The sequence below is a fragment of the Lingula anatina genome, chromosome 2, assembly GCF_051362555.1.
Source record: "Lingula anatina isolate TDL-2025a chromosome 2, LinAna3.0, whole genome shotgun sequence".
In the NCBI taxonomy this organism is placed as follows: domain Eukaryota; kingdom Metazoa; phylum Brachiopoda; class Lingulata; order Lingulida; family Lingulidae; genus Lingula; species Lingula anatina.
This window is the reverse complement of record NC_141768.1, coordinates 44174437-44198681: the sequence shown is the minus strand read 5'-3', so window position 1 is coordinate 44198681 and position 24245 is coordinate 44174437. Positions and strand designations below refer to the sequence as shown.

At 36.9% G+C, this 24245-nt stretch overlaps 2 protein-coding genes and 1 long non-coding RNA gene across 4 annotated transcripts in view; 2 read left to right on the top strand and 1 right to left on the bottom strand.

Moving 5' to 3' along the window:
• Positions 1-277: 277 nt before the first annotated feature.
• Positions 278-14298, bottom strand: LOC106172316 (uncharacterized). 2 transcript variants are annotated; one of them, XM_013552963.2, is made up of 5 exons: positions 14144-14298; positions 7370-9178; positions 6699-6840; positions 5726-5900; positions 278-1752 (listed from the first exon to the last, which is right to left on the bottom strand). In XM_013552963.2, exons 2-5 carry the CDS (start codon positions 8497-8499, stop codon positions 1619-1621), a joined length of 1581 nt encoding a protein of 526 aa, XP_013408417.2. In that variant the 5' UTR covers positions 8500-9178; positions 14144-14298; the 3' UTR covers positions 278-1618. The 2 variants fall into 2 exon arrangements, with proteins under 2 accessions (XP_013408417.2, XP_086859112.1); XM_087002986.1 differs by lacking the exon at positions 14144-14298 and adding an exon at positions 14084-14105.
• Positions 14299-14331: 33 nt separating this feature from the next.
• LOC106172321 (L-xylulose reductase) overlaps positions 14332-24245 on the top strand; it is a 31525-nt gene continuing 21611 nt past the window's right edge. Inside the window, exons 1-6 of the mRNA XM_013552968.2 lie at positions 14332-14414; positions 14509-14696; positions 18873-18970; positions 19359-19513; positions 19867-19909; positions 20066-20230. Of these exons, the coding sequence (XP_013408422.2) occupies positions 14639-14696; positions 18873-18970; positions 19359-19513; positions 19867-19909; positions 20066-20230 (519 nt within the window). The 5' untranslated portion in view covers positions 14332-14414; positions 14509-14638. The remainder of the gene's footprint in view (positions 14415-14508; positions 14697-18872; positions 18971-19358; positions 19514-19866; positions 19910-20065; positions 20231-24245) is intronic.
• Positions 16264-18207, top strand: LOC147763735 (uncharacterized). The gene is made up of 2 exons (XR_015332659.1): positions 16264-16736; positions 17778-18207. It is a non-coding gene; the product is annotated as an uncharacterized LOC147763735 (long non-coding RNA).

Here is a 24245-nt window from a genome sequence, read left to right as displayed (position 1 = left end):
AACGTAAAAGCAAACACGGTACTCTCTTTTCGCTCCGCACTTGACATTTTGGCCTTGCATTCTTTGGCTCTTGGCCAAGGAACCGTAGTACAAAAATTTTCATTGACGAAAGCACTGGCGGGAAAACAGTGAAGGGGGAGACAGCTTGCACCTCTCCTCAAAGACCAAAAGAGCAGTCGTACACAAAGAGCAGAAACAATTGTATCCAGTAGCAATCCAACGAGTACGAAGGGTCCTTAATTTAAACAAAACAGTCTCAACACAGACTATGCTTAAATGTGGTTTTAAAATCATCCGTTTATTCTGAAATATAATATACAGCATAAATCAGCAAAAGATAAACAATCCTCTACACAAACGGTACATGTAGACAAAATAATAACTGTTTGGGTGCTCCTTGTGTTGGCCAACTCCCAAATTGAGTTCTTACTGCATTGGAGCAAAAACAACACAAGTTTGGAAAAAAAGCTATCAATGTCATAAAACTGCACACACTGTACGTACAACGCTCATGTCGTTAAAATAGCCACAATTTATAGCATTTAATTTTAGAGCTAATCCACAAATTACTCAAATCCCAATAACGACAGTTTTCAAGAAAGAACAAAACGGTATTTTGGATTTTAATGTTGAGATCAAAGTATTCGAAAATCCTGGAAAACTTTTCCTATGTTGCATATGTGCGTGTGTGTGTGAGAGAGTGTGTGAGACTGTTAAAAAAAAGAGAAAAAATTAACACATCATGGCCTAACTGTTGTTCCACGTACTAAAGCACATTCTATTTAAGGACTTCCAAGAATTCCCGGGCGGTATCATCATTACGGAAAACCAGTGTCGTCTGACTAGTCAACCTGTAGGGTTACGGCGGCCTTCCTCCGCACCGCCTCAGACGCTACACCTCATTTAAGGCAGACGTTTATGCTCAAACTTCAGTGAAAACGTCTCACCCATCCTTAGTGAACTTTACTCCTTTCTCTGCCATCACGGAGTTCCCGAGTGCATGCAGTAACTACCCTGGGGTTCAGATCTCGCGTGCTCTGTAGCATCCTCATTTTCAAATCTCCAGATCATTAAAGTGGGCATGTACTACATCGAGATTTGAAAACGAAGAAGCCAACAGGCAGCAAATGAGAAACTCGGGGTAAAATTATTTAAAAGTACGAGTGAAAATGTACTCCAATTTGAATGACTCCACCTCTGATCGGGTTTACCTTGCATTTCACATTAAAAAACTGTACTTTGCTCATAGCTTTCTGCATGTCAGCACATCGTGAGATAACAACTATAAAAAGCCACTTGCATCTTTCTGATGCCCTGTGCGACAACGTGGTGAGAGGCACAAGAAGTCAAGACACAGATTTAATCTAAGCAGTTTCACCTTATTTTGCTGTACTAGTTTTGATGTAATTAGAACCGTCTCGCATCGTTTTGTCCCTATCGTTTAACACAATACCTTCAAAGTGTGTCATCTTTTTGAGCAAATTTGTTCATTTATTCCACTGTCCTTATTCACTATGCCCTTATGCTCATAGTCTGGCTGGCAGCACTGTCATTCTGATCAATTTAGGCCACTGTGAATGTGATTGATTTTAATGATTACGTCTCATGGTGCCATGTGTTATGTCGATTTCAGTAATCTCACTATGGCATCGTGTCCAAAATCTGTGGCAATGTCCAGTGGGGTCAGTCCTCCCATACTGGCTTTCCTGTCTGCCCCGGCCTCCAGCAGTCTCTCCACCACCCTGAAGTGCCCTGAAACACAGACACAGATTATATTACTCCACTTATACTGCATTATAGTGCAATAGTGTGTGTTTGATCAAAAATACTGCCTAACATTGCAGGGTAATATGTAATAATGTTAAGGGGGGTTACAAGACCCAATGTGCCAATTAAAATTAACCATGTTAAATGTCCTAATAATAATAATAATAATAATAATAATAATAATAATAATAATAATAATAATAAATGTAGTTAAAAAATCTAAAAAAGTTCATGCTGAAGTAAAAACAAATACCAGATATCTAAGAAGAAAATGCCATTGAATAAATCTTCAATCAAAAAGGTGGGAATCTCACTCCTCCTTGGACTAGTTCTCTAATGAGGGCTTACCAGACAATATTACCCTCAGTCAGCCACCAATTAGATTTTATAACTAAGCTATATCCAAGTCCTGATTCTCGGCTTAAGTAAGCTTACTAGTATAATCTCTTATTGATAATGTTGTTCTTGGCACGTATGTACTTTTATACTTGGTGGGTATACATTGTAAAATCTTCTAGTATTATACTGATGGAAATACAAGGAAATATAAAATGGTTATTTTTGAAAAAATATAAATAAGCCTCAACTTATCCTGTGATAGGAAGTGAAACATTTGATTAAAATACATTACTACATGGTCCTTTTCTATTAAAAACTGGAATAAACCTAAATGACCCCACGTGCTGTTTAAGACTGGTTTTAAAAGAAACCCCTGCTGTCAGGGTCAGTGGCTGGACTGGTCATGTTATGTCCTGTAGTGACCTGTTAATTCAATCTCTATGTGGACTGGAGTATCAAATAGACCTATGAGAAGTGCTGTTCAATTATAGTAGATAGGACAACTTTTTTTTTGCTTGTTTCTGTGTCAACTAATCACAGAAATAAGACTACAAATAGCACTCTTCAGATACAGTAAACAAAGTTGGTTTGGTGAATTTCTGTATCTTTTTTCCCCTTTTTGCCAACTTCAGTGTACTTACACCTTATTAAAGACAACTATGGAAAAATAATGCTTCTATTTTCATTATAATGCATATACACGTTTCTAGCATTTGGCTTGCAAAAAATTTGTCAAATTAATCTGCCATAGGGATAGAATTTCACACCATTTCCTTTCTTTCGGAAAGAAGTTGCTCCTTCCGCCCACACTGTTCATAACTATAGTAAATATATTTCTCAAGTTTAGTCAAATTGGAGAAATTTTCCTTTGAAAACATTAAATTCCGTAAACAACCTGCTGGTCCATAAAAATAACCACAGCTGTTCTCAATCGTCAGTGAAGGACAAAAGTATGGAAGATGTAAAACATGAACAGTAATGTGTGTATCACTTGTCAAGTTATCATTTTTATTCCATCTTTTTACCTAGGATGTTTTGATTGAAGAAAAAAAAGCCAGAACTGGTTCCTATACTGTTAAAACCTGTGAAGCAAGCACTTGCCCAACTCACAATTTGATCAGAGGGAAATGCTGATCAGTTTCCTGTTTTTGTTTATATTAACCAATGATGAAATAAATAAGATGCTTGAAAATAGGTCTGTTCCACAAATAAACAAATATATAAATAAATATATAAATAAATAAATAAATAAATAAACTTTATATTCCATTCATTTCAATAGGAAGGAATCTAACTGCAATCAAAATGTAGACAGCAGTAGCAGACTGATGAACATATCTCTGCAATTAATATATTCAATAAAAAAAAAAAATGTTTTATTTATTTTAGTTACTGTTTTATTTTTCTGCTCTGCTTATTGATGAAATTTGTATATTGTGTATTGAAAAAACTACTACCAAGGCTTTTTAGCACATTTGGTAAGTAGAGCATATGTTCAAAAATAAAAAGATGACATAGGAAAATTTCAGTGTCTTATATGACAAATCAAATGGCCTTTATAAACAAAATTAAATTAAAATTTGCACAACTGTGACACATGAGACCTCGAGTGCTATTGACTGGTATTTCATTCAATGCTTTTTTTATTTTTAATATCAATTTATATGGAGAGACCATAGGTCCCACGTAGGCCACACGTTGGTCACTTTGGTGTCCATGTGACCTTTATTCACTTCCATAAATAACTGGGATCATTTTGACATCAGATGAGTAACCGTATGAGAACATCAATGCTTTAACAGTTAAAGCAAATACTTTTATTACTTGCCAAACTACATGACACTTTCCAAGAATAGCAGTAAAATCAGACAATGATATCTCATTCTCCTTCAGTGTATTTAAGAATCATCGTTTAATCATTTACGTAATCTGATCACTTGCTTCCTTGGACAAAGATACTCAGCTTTGATAATTGCTGTATCATTCATTGTTACTGTGCAAGCAAAGGAAGTGTAAGACTCACAGAGAGGATGCAACATAAAATCACGTCTTGTGAAGCTCAGTTAAAAATACTGAGGCCACTAAATTAAGCTTAAAGAACAAGCTCCCAATCCTGCCTTGCCAGTGACAAAGGGAATGCTCTGCTATCGATCATTACAAAATGATCTCTCCATTCTATAACTGACACTTTCCCTTCCTTCCTGTCCTCATCAAGTGATGCAGTGAACATCCTCTGCACCCCAAACTGTTGTTGGCTTCCTTAAATCTGTTATTTAAAAATAAAACTTTAACAGCAGTGCTCATTAAAGAGTAGTTAAAAAATTCTGTACAAATTAACACTCATTCCATTTTATCTCATGGGGGCCTCAGCTATGCAAGCTGGTGGTGCAGTAAGAATTTCGGACAGATCCACAAGAATCAAATATGAACACACAGAACTTGGCATAAGGATGTATCATCTGATATTATGTTTACAGTCTAAGAAGAATTTAATTTCCTCCCCTCTGCTTCCTACTGCCTGATATTTTCAACTTTTACATAACCATTTGTTTATGAAGGCAGGATATTGTTTAGACCATCTAATAACCACAGAAGAACTGAAAAACAATACCCTTGAGAAATAACTTATATATCAATTCAGCCAGCTGATGGCAGATGATTCTATCAGACAGGAACAGCCTGTGTTAGTTATAGTTCTAATTATTCATTAACAAGAATATGGGGAAGGCAAACATTGCTCAAAGTGTTAAGTACAAAATTTCTGGGGTGTAATCTACACACACCATGTTTCAGAGATTCCTGGAAACAAACTTCCACTCTCAGAATGCAATTCTCATTTACAGTAAATCATAAAACTAAGGGTGCTCTTAATAAAGGAAGATAAATCCTAATTCAAGTGCATCTCCTTAACCATTAGCAGATACTTTTATTTAAATACAGGGACCTGGTCATGTTAACTTGTAAAGATAAGGTATCAAATTGATAAACAATACTTAAAATCCACCTTTAAAGAATCTATTGTAAACTTTAGTGACTTAAATAGATGTAAATTTTATTGTAATCTTGTACTGATCTAATGCCACACCCACAGCATTTCATGTCATTTCTGGTCTGTATCTAATTAAAACAAAAGTTTTCTTCACATTTTTCTCTTATTCATTTAAATCACCAATAAGGTGACTAAGATAATGGAAGTTTGGCTTTAGCCCTAAATCTATATAAAAAAAATCAATACTTTGGATTGATGACCACAGACACCCAGGTTAAAGACCTGTGGAACAGTTATAAAGAAATTGTCTAAAGTCAGCTTTTGGGCCTAAAATCTTATCCTTCTAAGAGTTTACCACCTAGATTGTGTTCCACAAATAATTTTCAAGTCTGCTTTCCTGTTTTTTTTTTTTAAGCCTCCCCCCCCCCTCAATATTGTACTCAACACTCACTCTAGGCAATTATTTAGAAAAAAAGCTTGATAATTTTAGCAAAACCAGAATAAATTTTTTTTTCCTCAGCCAAAATAAAACATGATAAGCATTCAATTAAACTAAACTACATCAACTTGAGCTTGGGTTCCTGACCCCCCCACCCCTACCCACACCCCTCATCTCAATCTCCTTCTTACCGTGCATCACAGCCAGATGCAGTGGGGTGGACTGATCACACTGGACATTGATGGGGTTGACCTCCACAGTGGGCACTCTCAGCAGCAGGTCCACTAGGTCCACATTGCCACAGTTGGCTGCAGCATGCAGAGGGGTGTTGCCAGTATCACATGGGAGGTTGGGGTCAAGCTTGACCTGAAGTGACCCAAACAAGTTTTCATTTATTACACTTTTTTTACTATTGCAATTTCATGCAAAACAATTCTTATGTAACATTTCATAAGGAATTGGCTACAGATGATTTTTTATTGGTATGAATTGATATGGTTATATATTACTGACAAATATTGGTATACTTTGGCGGTACACATTGGTGTATCTTATTGCTAGATATATGGGTATGGGTATTGTTATTTAGTATTTGTACAAACTGAGGACAACGTTATTCCATCAGTTTTTTTCTGGGTGATAATGTGTTAGCTGTGTTCAGAGTCTGTCCTCAGCCTCTAACACAGCCATGTGTAATCATGGGATTGCAGGACAAATCACATGTTGGGTATTAGAAATCAAAACTGCTCCTAGATCTTGACAGCCAAACTTGTCAAAGTGTATCTCTTTGGCACAAAGGACTAATACAATTTTACTTTTTAAATTGTTACATACTCTAGATATATCATTAAAAATAGCCAAACACACTGTGAAAATTGGTAGCATTTCTGCAAGCTGACGGTGTTTCTGTGCAGAGTTAATGAAGTATTGCTTCCATGAGGAATAGCAGCACATCAGAGATATGAATTATTCTACTTGGACCAACATATGGAATAATAATAAAGGGATAATTTGATGAAAAATAGTAGATTATATAGCAAGATTAGACTGTTTTTGACTCAAAAATTTTAGCATGAACCCAGCTTAAATGTATAACTAATAGTTTGTTACATGATAAGGACAATAGTTAAAGCCATATTATGCTGCTAGGAACATGATCCTTACCTTAGTTATAAAGTATTGTAGAATCTTGGGTTTGTTACATATCACAGAAATAAAAAGCCAGGTGCGGTCATGCTCATCCCTGTAGTGGGGGTTCACCTTCTTAGACCTGATGTGGTAGTGAACCACATCTAGGAAGCCATGCCTGTGACAAAAATAAAAAAGTCATTTCAGTGAGGGAAAATTAAAATGGAATTCAAGCAAAATGCATTATTGTTAGCATATTACAGAGGTTCAACTACTGCACAGTGCCTCAGTTCTAAATTTCAATATAATAATATGACCATAAGCCATTATAAAAGCCTATCAGTTTATATGTAGATCATTCCAAATCTGCAGGGACCACTGAATGCAATCAAGTTAACAGATTAACATGCCTCCTGGCAGTGAATAGAACACAGAAAAACTGGTGATTATACAAGTATGTGGAAACAAGAGAATCTGCTAAACTGACTGCATTCAGCAAGAGTCCCTGTGGAGCTGGCATTCTACACTGAAAGTTTTGATGGAAATGAGTCCTTAAATGTTTAAATTCCTATGCATATTATTCTATATTTTTTTCAACATCTATTTGTTTGGTTTCAGGGGTTATTTTATTGATAATACTGTAACATGTTGCACAAGCGGTCTACAGTGCTGTAATATTGGCAGCCTTGGAGTATGGAAGACATTACCTTATTGCCTGGTACATGCGCCTTTCATGCACATCTCCCTTTGGTTTGACAAGGTTTGGAGGCAATGGAAGGCTAACATTCCTGCCCTGCAGGGTCCTGTAGAACAACACAATGGCAGACCAGACATTCACCAAGCAGAATGCCCTTGTAGCCAGCAACCACTGAGCAAACTGCTTATTTTTGGTTGAACATTTCACATCAGCAAGAAGCACTTTATAGTCGCCCCGTCTCTCCGAAGTCAGCACATCTAAATGGTCGAGAAACATGTGAGGTCCTTTGGAACTCATTAGCTTCTTGGGATACTCTCTGAAAATTCCCTCAAGGAGCTGCACTATGTCAGAGTGACGGAGCTTCCTGTTCTTCTTCCCGGCAGCAAACGCCACAGTCAGTTCATCCAGCAACACCCCATACTCCATGTCCATAATTCTCTGTCGCTGAAGAGGATCAAAATCTGTCAGCCAGAAGTGAGCAAACTGGACAAAGTTTTCTCCCTTGTGGACCCAATTTGTTAGTTCTGTGACGGCCTCATTTGAGCGATGCAGCCAATCGGCCACCACGGTTGCATCCATGAACACCAGCATCCCATCAAAGTTAACTGGCTGGGGGTCTTTATTCCTAGCCCCATTTATTTCTGTAGACTCTTCATCTATTTCCATATCCTCATCACTAACATTACCAACTGAGCCTGGTTCTGTGTTTGTTTCTCTTTTAGCACTGACAGGTGGAAGAGGCTGTGCCTTAGGAAGTTCGTGTCTGCTGGGTAAAGTATCCAGGGCCTTTGTCTTCTTTTTCTTCTTCTTCCTAGATTTAGGTCTTGCACCTCCACTGGTGTGACTACTGCTGTAATGTCCCGGGGCATTCTCTCCGTTCCCTTTTGTGCCCATTTCTGGGGATAAACCATTTGTGTTGAAGCCAGAGTCAGGACTGACTGTTCCAGAGCTTGCGCGTCTCTCAGATGTGGCGGAGCTCTCTCTGCTACTGCTCACACTGCCGCTGCCCAGTGACAAAGCATCAAATGCCGTGGACAGTCTGCCATCTTCGTCACTGAAATCCATTTCATCGTCGCTGTGTCTCACCGTTAGGCGAGAGACACAAATCAGTTCCCGTAAATCTTTAATACCTCGACTCATGTTGATTAATCATACAATCTATGCTTATATTTACAAAGCTTTAGGTAATTCACTGCTAATATATGCTATCTGCTATATAATTATATAATAATATGGACGGAATGTATTGAATATCTAGTTACTTTTAACAGCTACATTTTGCTTGTCTGTGGAGTTTTCCTGGTCAATTCAAATAACTCCCAATAATCATAGTAAATGTAGCAAAAATGACAGAGCAGGGAAATTCAAATCTCACATTCCAAGCCAACCGAAAGAAAAATATCAAGGACTTTGATAGAATACATTTGTAAGAATACATGAGCAATAGAGATGCCAATAATTTGGGAGTTGGCATGGATAACCGTGGAAGCAATAGGGACTTGTTTCAAACAAGAACTTTATACCAAAAGCTGGTCTTTAAGCTTTAGACCAAACTTTTACAAAATTCTACTTTGGCCACAGATGAATCTGTTGTAGTCCAGTTATATGAAATATTGCACTGATGTTTAAGCAAGTTTAGTTGATGTTGATGTTGATCTCGAGCTGCAGACGAGTGTCGAGGATCATAAAAACCACAGTGAGGATGACTGGGAGGCGTATTCTGGATTGCCAGGCGAGTTTGAAGAAAAACATGCACACGTCTGACAGTGTGCTCGGTCCCATACGCTGGGGGATGTAGTTCTCCAGCATTTTCCAGTGCCTGAAATGAAAGATAGTCCTCTATTATTTTAAATATTACATAGTTCATTCAGTTCATTGAATCTATTTCAATATAAAACTACTTCCAATTTTTCCATGTTAATATACTGAATACATGTTGTATTTTTAAAGAAAAGATTAATGTCCAGATAAGACTACATATCTTATGTTTGCATTTCTGACTTACGGAAAGCCGATAAATGACAATTAGCAAAAAGATCTTAAAAATATAAGCTATTACAACTATATGCACTTGTTCTTCAAAAGAAACCTTTTTGTAGCATATTGCAAGTTTTTCATCATACCCATACTAAACTTTAACATCTTACACATAACATCTGTGGGCAAGTTCTAGCAGCAACAAAAATATTAAGCAGTGTGTAGAAACAGCACGGTCCAATCTGATAACTTCATTTTCTGTTTCTATTTTGTTCAAGTGCCATTTAAGAAAACAACCAGGACAGCTAATTAGAGAAACAAAACTGTAATAAGGCACTGATATCTGACCAGGCACCTGTTCAAATAATGAAAACCATAATTTTCAAAGATTTGATGAAAGAAAGACGTATGCATTACAGATACTAATGCATGGTTAACATATGTTTTCACAGCATATTTTTTATCATTAACAGTACATCTGAACTGCATACACCTTAGATATAATTATATCCAGAATATCGTACTAATTTTCTGTATTGTCTGTCAATATGTTTGTCTTGAATTTCGATCATGTTTACTACCCTGACTTATGCCAATGGTGGATGCTGTGAAAAAGACCCAAACATTGTGATTGTTGCACATACATCATGCACGAATGCCAGATCCACCATCTTTGCCCTGGTTTAACTCTACACCTTTTGTCGACAAGCTTTATGTGATATCTACATGTGATTTACTGTCTATACACTGTTGTATATCTCATAAACCTTGCTGACTCGTTGCATGTACATAACATAACCAGCAAGGTCATTCAGCAATATTCTGTAAGAGTTAACTATGAACAATTTTTTGTTTGTTTGTTTTTTGGCATCTTCCTTTTGTTCCCCATTAAGCCAATGTTAGGAGAATATTAATAAACATTGTATCAATTTGTTTTATATCTTTTTATTGTTTTATTTGCCTCTTTTATAGGGTCATACTATAATGTGCAAAACAGTGCAATAAAATGGAAAAAATACAACTCCAGACATGGTAAACACAGGGAAAGGTCATTTGCTAGGTATAAGGGTGATATAAAATGAAATATATTGCCAGGTAATTTCTACTGGTGACATACATGTGACTTTACAAACTGCTGTAATATGTTTATAAATTATGAGTCATCCACCACATTGGAAACTCACTGCAAAGTACTAGCATATATCAAGAATTAATTACCAAAAATGCAATATGGTCTCAAAAGGGTGCTGACCCCAGAAGCCAAATTTATAGCAAAGTGTCTAATAGAGCAATTACAGTACTAGTAAACTACTATATAGCTGCTATAGTTAGACACCGTGCTAGATACATGCTGGGGTAGCGCTAGCAATTTTTTTCGCTTAGCCAAATCACCACATTTTTGTCAATTTGTTATAAATCCAAATGGTCATAATTTGACTAAAACAAGTCAAATCGAGCCCTTTTTGTTTAGCCAATATAAGTCAGTTTTAGCACTTGGCTAAATTGGCGAGTGTTAGCGCTACCCCAGACAGGTGTTTACAGCTAAAGCTATAGTAACTATAATTTGCTTCTGTGGTCAGTGGACATTAGAAACCCTTACCAGTAAGTGGTATAGTACAATTTGCATTTTAGTTGTTTTCTGTTTCTGAGCTGTATTTGTGCGGACTTCTTTTTGAAGCCATGTTAAATAATTTATTGCAATTCTATGGAATTGAAAGATTAAACCTTTGGGAGTAAACAAATACCAAACATGAAACTTAAATGTGAGAATAATTGACTTTAGGACCTATTTTTCCAAGCTGATGTTGACCATTTTGGTTGAACATTCTTGGTAATACATTCTTGCCTATATTGGGAACTCTTTTTGAGTTTACAATATGGTGGAAGATCTGATAACAAACATAAACAAATCGTAACAGTTTGTAACGTTAGGTCAACAATATAAATTACCTAGCAATACATTGTATAACAGTAGGGTGCACACATGATATTTTTCTAAGTGAGCTAGAGACTTGAAATTTGGTGCACAGATAGCCACACATTTGAGTATGAATAATCAATTTGAATTTTTAATCTATCTCATTTAGATCAAAAGTTATTCAAGTTTTAGTAACACCATGTTTGTTCTTTTTTTCAGGCGCCATTTTCAAAAATGAGACAAAAGTTGCCCCCATCATTTTTCATCCCCTTAATATTGTCACAGACATTTGAAATTTGGCACACATTAAGTACAGAAGTTGGGCATTAACCCAAAGTTTAAATTTTGGTTCTAGCATTTTCCTAAGCAGAGTTATGTGCATGTGAATTAAGCAAAATGAAGGATTTTTTGACGGTAAATGCTAGAAAATACACATTTCTTAGGTTTTATTAATCAACAAGACTAAAACTCTTGGCAGAATAGTTGTCTTACATATGAGTATTAGTACAAAATCAATAGTATAAGTGGCAAATTGTCATTGTGAAAAAAAACAATCATTCAAACTTAGGAACAACCCACACCCTGGGGATCATAAGGTTATTCTTGCATATATACTCTTACTCCTTAGTATCGAACACATATGTATAGTATGTACATGGCACATAATTTTCTTTTATGATAAACTTCCTGCAAAAAATAAAAATGCCCCCACTTCTGAGGATGTTACCCCCATGCATATTTCCATCACCCCTGCTTATAAATGCTGATAAGGCAGTTTGTAATAAAATTCTCTCTCTCCAGCAGTTGTCTTGATATTAGTATAAACCAAAATTTAATTATATATTTCATGTCAGAAAACAATATCTGGTGAGCTTGAAAGAAAATAAATCAAGCTATATACATGTAGCACCTGTGATACTACTATTTAAACCTACTAGTAATGCATAAATGTTTTAAAGCTTAAATATCATTGAAAATTAACTTGCCACGTATGAATGATAGACTTAATTTTTTAAATTCATGTGACTTAACAGAGTTTTCTGATCCAAGATTATATTGAAAAAGTATAAGAATTATCTGTAACAATATTTGTGCTTCCAATTTGTCTACCAATTTAAGTAAAGAATACACAAATGTGATTTAACCTCTGTTATAGGGAATTCTTGCACCACAAAACTGATTATTTTAGTTTTAAAAAGCTGTTGGTTCAACTATACTACAGAAGTCTACATATATAAAAAGTAAATATAATATATCAATACAAATGACAGTAAGTTTTAAAAGGGAACTTGAGCTGTTTTAAGTCTTTGGCACGGAGATATATAAAAACAACATTAGTAAATCAAAAAAAAAAAAAATGGATAACCTATTGTCTCTTGTTGGCTTCCTCAAAAAATTTTTTTAAATTTTATTTCGATGTACGTCCATCTCCTAAAGTTCTAGATATAAATATAATTATATACATATACTTAAATCTAAAGTTCTTCACACAAATACCTACATGTACATAGAAATTTCCAAAAGGGACTTAATATTCACACCTTCCAGGTCATTTGAAGTCTTTGGCAAAGATGTGTAAACAGCATACGTAAATCACACACACACACACCAAAAAAAAAAAAAAAAAAAAAAAAAAAATTAATCAATAATAAATCTGTCAAGGCCCCATTAAGACCTTTATAATCAGTCAGAGACGCTAAACCCAAGAAGTTACAACTCCTTGCCAAACCAGACAACCAAGAAGAAGAGTCAGGATTATTCAATGTATTGATGCCGCAAAACGGATGAAAACACCTGCTCAGAGTTAAATAATTATGTCAAAGTAGCTTGTCAAAGTCCACTCAGGCTTTAACTTTTTAGTGCATTTCACCATGATTCCCAACAAACTCATCACAATCAGGATTTTCTCTGTTATTATCACTTCTAACTGATGTATGCAAGCGATGTAAAATTTTTGTTAAGCGTACGCAGTAAAAATTGACCTCGACTGGCTGCGGTCAACAAGCGTGTGCGAGAGGGGGGGGGGGGCGTTGAAATAAATTACAAAAAAAATATTTGCCCAAATTTGCCCAAAAATCTGAAATGTTGGTTAGAAACCTTAGTCCTTGTTCTTCTACATGGCATATATTTTGTCTTGCCGCCCTTTGCCGACTTCAAAAAATAAATCAGTTTAAAAGTTTGCCCTTAAAAATTTTCACTTCTGACCTCTCGTAGATCGCGAAAACAATACCCAAAAGGAAGTAACAGCTGTTCTCTATCACGTGTTAAGGTAGGGTTGTTCCCGATGCAGTAGTTGAGACACGCCGTGCATTGTAAGAGCGGGTTGAAATCTGATACTCTGGGGACAGTTTTAATGGCGCTTCGCGAAATAGAACAACTAACGCCACCTAGGGACGTCTGCGCTCGCTAATAACAGTATGACCATATTTCATATATTGTACAAGTTGATTTCTCTGCTTGGGAAAATCTGTGAACCAAAAATTTGACTATGCATTCATGCCCACCTCCCATATTGACTGTGTAACATTTTTTGTGCCTGTGACAATATTAAGAGTCTCAAAATTAAGTTGGATCAACTTTTGTCTCATTTTTTGAAGAGGCTGTCTTGAAAAATTGGCAAATATGACATCACTAAAACATGAAAATATTTTTCCCTAAACCATGGGCAATATTACGTAATTACCCAAGTTTAAACGAGAAAGTGTAAAAATTCAAGATAGATATGTGGCTTTCTGTTTAATTCAAGCAACCAGCATCATTGGGGAAAAACATTCCTAAGATGATAAAGCGAGAATCCAAACGCAAACAATCTAAATACTTTACACTGACTTGTCAAGTACGTATAAACCAAAATGGTCACTATGAGACAGGAATGCTGACATGTCCTACCTTCAGTTCTTTCGGGGTGTACTAGTTGAAAACAAATAAAGCAATAGGTCTTTTTCTCTTCAAACTTTTACAGATCGAACTTAGTTTGTATTTTTAAGACTCCATGTTGTTACGGAGAAGAGATTGTAACCTGCTAGTTTGATTGGTTAAATTAAACGATAAATTGACCAATAAAATCACTGTGTATGTTTCCAGCTGATGTAGAGGGTTAAATCCCTAGAACATGCAGACGTTTTAGGATCTCATTGTATGGCTCAGAAGGCCTAACATGGTACTCGCCCGGCAAGATTAATCTCTCAAAAGATACTTATACAAATTTTCACTTTCGATATACAAAGATTTCTACTTCTTCTAATTTATTTTAGGCAACGTAGCTATTAGTGGGCTCCCTGTTAGTTTGTAGAGGCGGGCCATCTCTCACAACAAGGGGCTTCGTAAAGTTCGCTCGTTAGAATGCAAGCCCTACTTTAGTTTGTTTACACAGCACCTACGAGGATGGACACTTCAATACAGTTTAATGGGAAGAAGGCACTCGTCACAGGGGCTGGGAAAGGTTTGTAGGATGAGGGTAAAACGAGGCAAATGCATCATTGCATTGGCCATCAACTTCAAGATCGAGTTAGCAAAACGTAGATAAAGCTAAATACAGGTATAGAGGTGGAGTAGTGTCACTGGTGACTAGTGGGCACAGGCGTTGGGTGCCTTGGCTTCTCCTTGGCTTGATGATTCTGTTTGAAGTGAAACATTTACAAGAGCTGCATGACAGTTCTGGTCACAGTACCGCAAAAGGACAGCTGTAATAGCATCTGTACCCTTACGAAAATTTCCTATAGGATCCTATAGGATTCCTATAGGATCCTTTAGGAAATCTTATAGGATCCTATAGGGCACCTTTCCTATAGGATTTCCTATAGGATCCTATAGGAAATTGTTGTAAGTTAAAATCTTGAGAAAAATACATATCTTATAAACAAATATCATTCTAAACAAAAGATATTTGATATAGGTCAATTTTATCAGTGGAATTGTCAATTATATATCACTGTTAAAGCAAAAATGCTTTTTATTGTTTATAATGCACAATCTTATAGTCATCTATAGGATTCTATAGAAATTCTTTAATTTCTATTTTAAAGAAATCTTGAAAAATTGATCATTTGTAAAGTAATCTTTTATGGAGAAATATTTTATCATTATGAATGTTTTTGTACCAAATCATTGAAGCTGAAATTATTTTTTAAAATTTATGTTCAGACCTTTACAATAATTCCTATAGGATCCTATAGGAAATCTTATAGGATCCTATAGGAAATCCTATAGAAAATCTTATAGGATCCTATAGGAAATCTAATAGGATCCTATAGGAAATCCTATAGGATCCTATAGGAAATCTTATAGGATCCTATAGGAAATCTTATAGGAACCTATAGGAAATCCTATGCTTATTCATATAGGAAATTTTTATAAGGCCGGGTTGAATGGAAAAAAAAAATGAATCTGGTCTAAATATCAGTATATAATTTTAATTTTTAATTTATGTTCAGACCATTACAAAAATTCCTATAGGATCCTATAGGAAATCTTATAGGAATTTCTATAGGAACCTATAGGAAATCCTATGCTAATTCATACAGGGAATTTTTATAAGGGCGGCTTGAATTAAAATAATGAATCTAGTCTAAATATTAGTATATAATTTTTATTTTTTATTTATGTTCATACCATTACAAAAATTCCTATAGGATCCTATAGGAAATCTAATAGGAATTTCTATAGGAACGTATAGGAAATCCTATGCTAATTCATATAGGAAATTTTTATAAGGCCAGGTTATATGATAAATAATGAAACTGGTCTAAATATCAGTATATAATTTTAAATATATTTTCAGACCATTACAAAAATTCCTATAGGATCCTATACGAAATCTTATAGGAATTTCTATAGGAACCTATGCTAATTCATATAGTGATTTTTTATAAAGCCGGGTTGAATGAAAAATAATGAAACTGGTTTTAATATCAGTATATAATGTATTTTTACTTTTTGTGTGATCATATTCACTTACTTCATATTTTTTCTATTACACTGAACGTCAACCTTAACTAATTGGATTTTACTTGACCTTGGCTGTTTTAAAAAGTGAAAATGCAATCCTGCCTAATATATAAAATATAATGTAAAAGTATAAGTGAACATTATGGGTATAGTAATGTCCCTCATAAAGGATGGGAAATGGGGACAAATTAAAATAATATAAAGATACATTATAAACCATGCTCAATCATTTGTAAGGTTTAACAGTCAACTGATGTTAGCTAGAGAATGCCCTACTCCACCAGCCATAACCACATATTCAACAACTGTGAATTTCTTTTGTTAGCCTGGCACCTATTATTAGGTCACTACTCCTGTAGCTATTGTTACACTAGTAACAGTTACCGCCTATTAGGTGTTATCAGATGTGTGGTATCCTGTCTAAGTCTTTGTTTGCTTTGAGACAAGCAGCAAATGAGTATACAGCTATCAAGACAGTTTAAATTCAGGAGCATAGTGGAAGGGTACAGAGTGTAGAAAAATCGGATTGAGGAAGGTATGTATTACAGTAATGCATTGGATCATCTAATCAAATTGAAAATGAGATAATTAATTGATCTAATTTGTAGTGTACCTTGTAAACATTATATATATATATATATATATATATATATATATATATATATATATATATATATATATATATATATATATAAATATTACATTAAACAAGTTATATATTATAATGAAGAAAAAAGGATTCATAATGCAATCATTGCTGATCTTTATTTCTTATAGGATAAAAACTGTGATCAATTGTTCATATTTCTTTAAATGCAGTTGAATCTAAAAAAAATGACATTTCATTTAACTTTTGGTTTGTGATTTATTAAAAATTATCTATTTAATGTTATCCACAACTGCCTCCAAGGGACCATCATGATATATAACTGAGGAAGACCCATGCTAATAATTAACATACAATTAACATGTTTCTTTTCAACCCTTAATGTGAGGTAAACACCATAGTTTGTTTAAAAATATTTTTTGCTAACCTATACATAACGGAAATGAAATGTGCATTGTGAAAATCTGACCATTTTGCTTACACAAAAGCTATAAATTTTAACTTGGGGATTGCTTTTTTGTGGTTTGGACTGATGATTTGGGTCAAGCAAAGACTGGTGAAAATAGGGAATTACTGTTTACCCTTGGAAATGAGTTTTCTTATAGTTTTTGGGACTTTTTTGGCCCTGGCAGCTCTGTAATGGCCCAAATGCATATTTAACCAGAGTAGAGTTTTCTCCAATGCAAATTTCTGCATTTTAAAATGCATTTCTGATTGTTCCTGTGGACTTGGTCCTATGAAATATGTTCATGTTCTTTATATATATATATATATTTTTTTTTTACAAATTATCCAGCTTTAATACCTTGTCTTTGAAAAAAATTCAGTAAACTAATAAAGGCTATGAATTGCTCAAAATAGAATTGGTGCAATGATTATTATTGATCTCATTAGAAAATTTTTCCTTCATCATTTTGCATTTTTGCAGATATGTACAATTAATTGAAATTCACAATGTCTATCTTTCAGAATACATCTGCAAATGGTTCAACACAACTCAGGCAGAGGTTAAGAAGGCCATCACAGTAAAGTTGAACAATGTGCAAAAGACTTATCACAGTAAAGTTGAACAATGTGCAAAAGACTTTTGTCTGAAATTCTTCAATTATTAAGTGACTAAAGCAGTATGCTGACAATGGACATGGTCTGGCCAAGGGAGGTTTTAGCCACTCATTCTGGCAGGAGTTCAAACTCACACAAGAAACAGACAGTGACGCCACAGCTTGACAAGACATATTGGATACTTGTGATAACTTATAGAACTTATAATTAAAAAGCAGTAGCAACACCATTAAATTTGCAAAAATCTATAAAACAGTTCTCTAGTAAGCTGGTTGCATACCATACTGTGGAATATGTACATACATTTATACATATTGAATAAAGAATGTAAACATGATATTCTCTTTTGTTTTGAGGGACCAGTGCCTATTACCAATTTTGCCAAAGATCCAACAATATATAAAAATCTGTAAAAATATTCAAAGCAGTTAATATGAATTTCTATAGGTTCCTATAAGATTTCCTATAGGATCCTATAGGATTTCCTATAAGATTTCCTATAGGATCCTATAAGATTTCCTATAGGATCCTATAGGAATTCCTATAGGATCCTATAAGATGTCCTATAGGATCCTATAGGATTTCCTATAGGATCCTATAAGATTTCCTATAGGATCCTATAGGATTTCCTATAGGATCCTATAAGATTTCCTATAGGATCCTATAGGATTTCCTATAGGATCCTATAAGATTTCCTATAGGATCCTATAAGAAAAAGGGACAATTTCCTATAGGATCCTATAGGAATTCCTATAGGATCCTATAGGATATCCTATAGGAAATCTTATAGGATCCTATAGGAAATCCTATAGGAAATCCTATAGGAAATTTTCATAAGGGTAATGAGAACTTTTTAGATACCAGATTCCATATCAACATTTATTCTTTCTCTGGGCATCATCCTTTACATCAATGTCTTTCATTCATTTTGATTTCACAGCTCTTGTCTCCATTATATGTGTGTTAATTAATTTGCATGGCCATTTTGTTTTGGTTCTTCAGGTCTTGGAAGAGATTTAGTGAAAGTCCTTGCTAAATGTGGTGCTGAAGTCTGCGCTTTGAGCAGGACACAGGCTGATTTGGATTCCCTTAAAGAAGAGGTAATTACTTCATTATCAGCCACCCTTGCTTTTAGACGCTAGAGAGAGAGGAGGTCAGAGATGTACAGTTGTGGCCAAACAAGATAAACATCACTAACATGGAAGGTCTTATTGTCATGTACCGGTACATGTATCATATTACTGCCATATTTCAAGTACAATATGCTCCTTTTTTATTGCTTTAATCATTATTTAATATAAATAAAATACTTGGTATGATGAGTTTATAGTAACTCTTATATCTGATCAATTTTTGTGCAGGCATCTGAATACCATTAAGTGATGTATTGCATTATTGTCAACAGCACATTCAGATTACCCAGATATCAACAGGGACTCTGTTTCATGGAAATGGGTTCATTCATTCTTGGTATCTCCTATGTTTCAGGTTCCAGGAGTGCGCACAGTATGTGTTGACATATCTGACTGGAAGGCCACCAGGAAAGCAGTCCAGGAGGCAGGACACTTTGATCTCCTTATCAATAATGCAGCCGTCAGTTTTGTTCTGCCATTCTTGGAGGTTACAGAGGAAAACCTTAGCATGTAAGACCTTATTGGTTTAAAATTTCCCATTTTTTTTGTTTTCATCCTTAGTCTATATTTGTATGTCTTAACAGGTACCTAATGTTAAAGTAATTGTTACTCTGGCAAACAAGGTTGTTTTTTGGTTCCATTTGTCTGTATTTCCTTTTGTGTGTTTGACTGTTAGCAACATGGTTATGGGAAACTAAAACTGTAGACAGATTTTGATGAAAATTTCAGAATTTCATAACTACAACAATCAGGAACAGGAAGCAGTTCAATTTTCAGTTACATTTTCAAGAAATTGATCAGAGATCTTTTTAAAAAGATTTTGGAACAGGGACTCGAAAGAATTTTTTGTTGATGTTTTTCAGGCATTTAGACGTTAACTTGAAGGCAATGTTTAACATTTCTCAGGTAAATGCTGGCAATATGTGTACATTAAGTTTATTTCTGTTGATTATTGAATACAAAAGTGCATTATTTTTGATAAAAGAAAAAGACTTATCGAATTAAATTTATTTAAACATACATTTATTGACATGATTGGTAGAGCATGAGTCTCTTCAACAGGTGGTTGCCAAGAGTATGATAGATAAGGGTACAGGAGGGTCCATAGTGAATGTGTCCAGTGTGGCCTCACATTGTGCCTTGCTTGACCACAGTGTCTATTGCTCCATTAAGGCTGCAGTGGACATGCTGACCAAATGTATGTGTTTAGAACTGGGGAAGTACAAGGTAAGGGGAGCTTGTTTCTTGTTCCATTGAGGTCCAATTTCACAAAAGAACTCCAAAACCTTAAGACCAGAAAATTGGGTGTTTTTTAATCTTTATTGAAACGGTGGAAGTTTAAGTTTTAGAGTATAGTATCGATTGGCCTAAAACATTTTTCGTTTCTGATTTTAAGTAATAAAAAACCCAATATATCCTCAATTAGTTTTGATGAATGTTTATGGAATTGTACATCATCATCATCATTGCTCTTCGTCCCGCGTGGGACATAAGGCCACAGTCACTTCTTTCCACTTGGCCCTGTCTCTGGCTACGTGCTGGGCCTGTCCCCATGTAAGGTCCCCCTCCCTCAGCTCTGCCATCATTGTTCGGCACCAGGTGGTCTTGGGCCTTCCTCTCTTTCTTTTTCCGGGTGGTGTCCATCTCAGAGCTACCTTTGGTACTCTGTTCTCGTCCATCCTAAGTACATGGCCGAGCCATTTAAATCGCCGTCGCTTGATCTGCCCTACAATACTCTGGCTCCCTGTCAGTATGTACAGGTCATGATTGGAGATCTTATTTGGCCAGAATATGCAGCAGATCCTGCGGAGACACCTGTTATGGAAGGACTCTACTCTGCTCATGTCAGACTTTGTAACTCTCCAACATTCAGACCCGTAGAGCAGAACAGACTTCACATTGCTGTTGTAAAGATGGACTTTGGTGTGTAAGCTGTACTGCTCTGACTTCCAGATTGTGCGGAGTCTAGCGAATGAACTCTGGGCCTTGCCAAGTCTTGCCCTGATGTCCTTCTGAGCCCCGTTGTCTTTGCTGATTAGACTGCCCAGATATGTGAAGTCATCGACAGACTCAAGTGGTTTCCCACTGACGGTGATAGGTGCTGTCGTACTGTTGTTAATGCACATGACCTGGGTTTTGGTGGTGCTGATGGCAAGTCCCGCTTGTGCAGCAAAGCTACTCAGACGGTCAGTCTTCTCCTGGAGATGGCTGTGTTTGGAGGACAGGAGGGCAAGGTCATCAGCAAAGTCAAGGTCTTCTAGCTGGGATAGAAGGGTCCATTGGATGCCTCTGGGTTTGTCGGATGTTGTTTTTCTCATGACCCAGTCGATGGTTACAAGGAAGAGAATTGGGGACAAGATACAGCCTTGACGTAAACCTGAATCCATTGGGAACCACTCCGTCAGGGTATTGTCCAAGATAACACTACATTGGAAGTGGTTGTAAAACACGCTGATTAGAGTGGTAATCTTAGGTGGTACACCATATGACAGCAGTATTTTCCACAATGTCTCCCGGTGCACACTGTCAAAGGCTTTCTTGAAGTCGACAAAGTTGATGTAAAGAGGTGTGTTCCACTCCAGGCACTGCTCGATGATGTTGCGCAGGGCGAAGATCTGGTCAATGCATCCCCTGCCTTTCCAGAAACCTGCTTGCTCCTCTCTGAGTCTGGAGTCAATGGCTCGGTCAATACGCTTCAGCAGAACTCGACAGAAGATCTTGCTGGGGATGGATAGGAGAGTGATCCCACGCCAGTTGTCACATTCATGGAGGTTGCCTTTCTTGGGGAGCTTTACAATGAGACCCTTTGTCCAATCGTCTGGTATCGTGTCCTTCTCCCAGATGGTACTGAAGAGGTCAGTCAGCAAGTTTGTGGCCATGCCAACATCAGCTTTCAGCATTTCTGCATGGATGTTGTCAATGCCAGAAGCTTTGCCATTTTTCATAGCAATGATAGCATTCCTGACTTCCTCCCTGGTGGGCGGATCTTTGTTGATGTCCAGGATACCATCTGTGGGTGTGAGATTAGCTGGTTCACTGGGGTCAGGGTGGTTAAGGACCTCCCTGAAGTGCTGAACCCACCGTGCTGCTTGCTCGCGCTCTGTGGACAGAGTGTTACCGTTCCTGTCTTTCACCGGAGCAGAATGGTTGTTGTTGTGGCTTCCGCTAAGCTGTTTGGTGATCTTGTAGACAGTACCCATGTCACCTTGTGCTGCTGCCTGTTCAGCCTCACTAGCTAGCTTTTCCACAAAGGCTCTCTTGTCACTCCTAGCACTTTTCTTCACCTCCTTATCCTTGCTCTTGTAGGCTGCTCTGTCTTGTTCTACGAGCCTAGGTGATTTGGTATTCAACAGCTTCTCTTTCAGGATTCTCCTTTCATCAATAAGCTTCCATGTTTCTGGTGTTAACCATTCCTTGTTCTTCTTCTTCTTGAAACCAAGGACTGCTTCTGCTGTGGTGCAGTAAGTACTCTTGATGGTATCCCATTTCTGGCTGACATTGACTGCTTCAATCCTATCTTCTCCTGCTAGAGCGCTGAAACGGTTCTTCAGCTCGAGAACAAATGCAGTCTTGGTACGAGGACACTTGAGTTTGGAGATGTCCAGTTGTTTCCGCTTCCGTTGTTGACTCTGTGGAATGACCTTCCGGAGTTTCAGCCTGATGGAGGAGGCGACAAGGAAGTGGTCACTGTTGGCATCAGCTCCCCGGTAAACTCGAACATCTTTAAGGGACTTTCGCCACTTGCCATTGATAATGATGTGGTTGATCTGGTTTGTTGTGGTTCCATCAGGTGATGTCCAAGTGAGCTTATGAATGGTCTTGTGCGGGAAAATGGTTCCTCCAATGACCAGCCTGTTGTTCATACAGAAGTCAACCAGGTGTTCACCGTTCTCATTCATCACCCCACATCCGTGGGGCCCCATCACTCTCTCAGAGTTAGAATTGTCAGCTCCCACTTTTGCATTAAGGTCACCAATGACTAGGAGTAGGTCGTGCTGTGGGACTCTTGATACTGCCACTTGTAGTTGCTCATACCAGTCATCTTTCACATCAGCCTCAGCGTCGTTAGTTGGTGCGTAGCACTGAATGATAGTGAGCTTACAGTACTTTGAGTCAAAACGCGCTCTAACAATCCGCTCACTGATAGGCTCCCATTCCATGAGAGTTCTGGCCTTCTCTCTCGAGAGAATGATGGCTACCCCATGACTGTGTGTGCTCTCGTGTCCAGAGTACAGGATAAGTGAGCCATCGTTTGTCGTGAGACGTCCTGATCCTATCCAACGGCATTCGCTGATACCCAGGATGTCTAGTCGGTATCTCTTCATCTCATTGATAACTTGAGCTGTTTTGGAGGTCTCAAACATGGTGCGGACATTCCATGCCCCAACACGAAGGATGGATTTGGGCCCCAGTGCATCCGACTTCGCACTCCTGACTTCCGGTGGTGGGCTTTCATCAGAAATGGTCATAGTGTCGTGGTCTTGACTCGAATACACTGAGGACCTAGTTGAAGTAGAAGTTTTTGTGGTTTCTGTAACAATTAATTTGAACCGGGAGGGTTGTTGGCCCCCCGCGGTAGGTTTTATGTCAGGGTTTTCCTTCCCATAGCCAGAGCCTCGTTAGCCTAGGCCCGCTAGGACCTAGTTTCCAGGGTGTACCACGGGGAGGAGAGGTTGACTTGAGTGATCTACGGGTCACCGGCAAGCTACTTAAATTTCACCTTTCGCCCTTGTGGACTAGCCGGCCTTAACAACACTGGATGTGAAGCCAAGCGCATGAACACCCCTACACCCTGGAATTGTACATGTATAGTCTTAAAATTTTAAAAGACAAACATTTAAGATCTTAAAATGAAACCAATTGTGGGATTTTTTGTTTTGAATAAGCCAATAGCCTAATTTTTAATGCAACTAAGCATTAAGATGAAACTGCTGTAAATTGCTAAAAGGGCATTGCAATTAGTAATTAAAGTTTTAGCATTTGGAAAAATCTTTTATTATCAGGTTCATTTTACAAATGTAGGTGGTTTGTTGTTGATTGTGCTTGGTGTGCCTCAGATGGTAAATGTGTTGGATATCCAGGAGACAATTAACACAACTTAATCCACTCTTGTTCCTTTTAAAAGGTAGCAGCTACATTTATGTAGCCTAAACCGATATAAATTACTCTTGCTCTAAAAATGAATAACTACACAGCTTTCCACTTGTGGGCTTTGTTCAAGTAGAAAAAAGGGTTTTATCAC

Coding starts and splice junctions, on each gene's coding strand:
- LOC106172316 (XM_013552963.2), bottom strand. CDS start 8,499: ATGAGTCGAGGTATTAAAGATTTACGGGAACTGATTTGTGTCTCTCGC. Junction 5,901..6,698: donor TACAATACTTTATAACTAAG/GTAAGGATCATG, acceptor GGGTCACTTCAG/GTCAAGCTTGACCCCAACCT. Junction 1,753..5,725: donor GCATCTGGCTGTGATGCACG/GTAAGAAGGAGA, acceptor TCTGTGTTTCAG/GGCACTTCAGGGTGGTGGAG.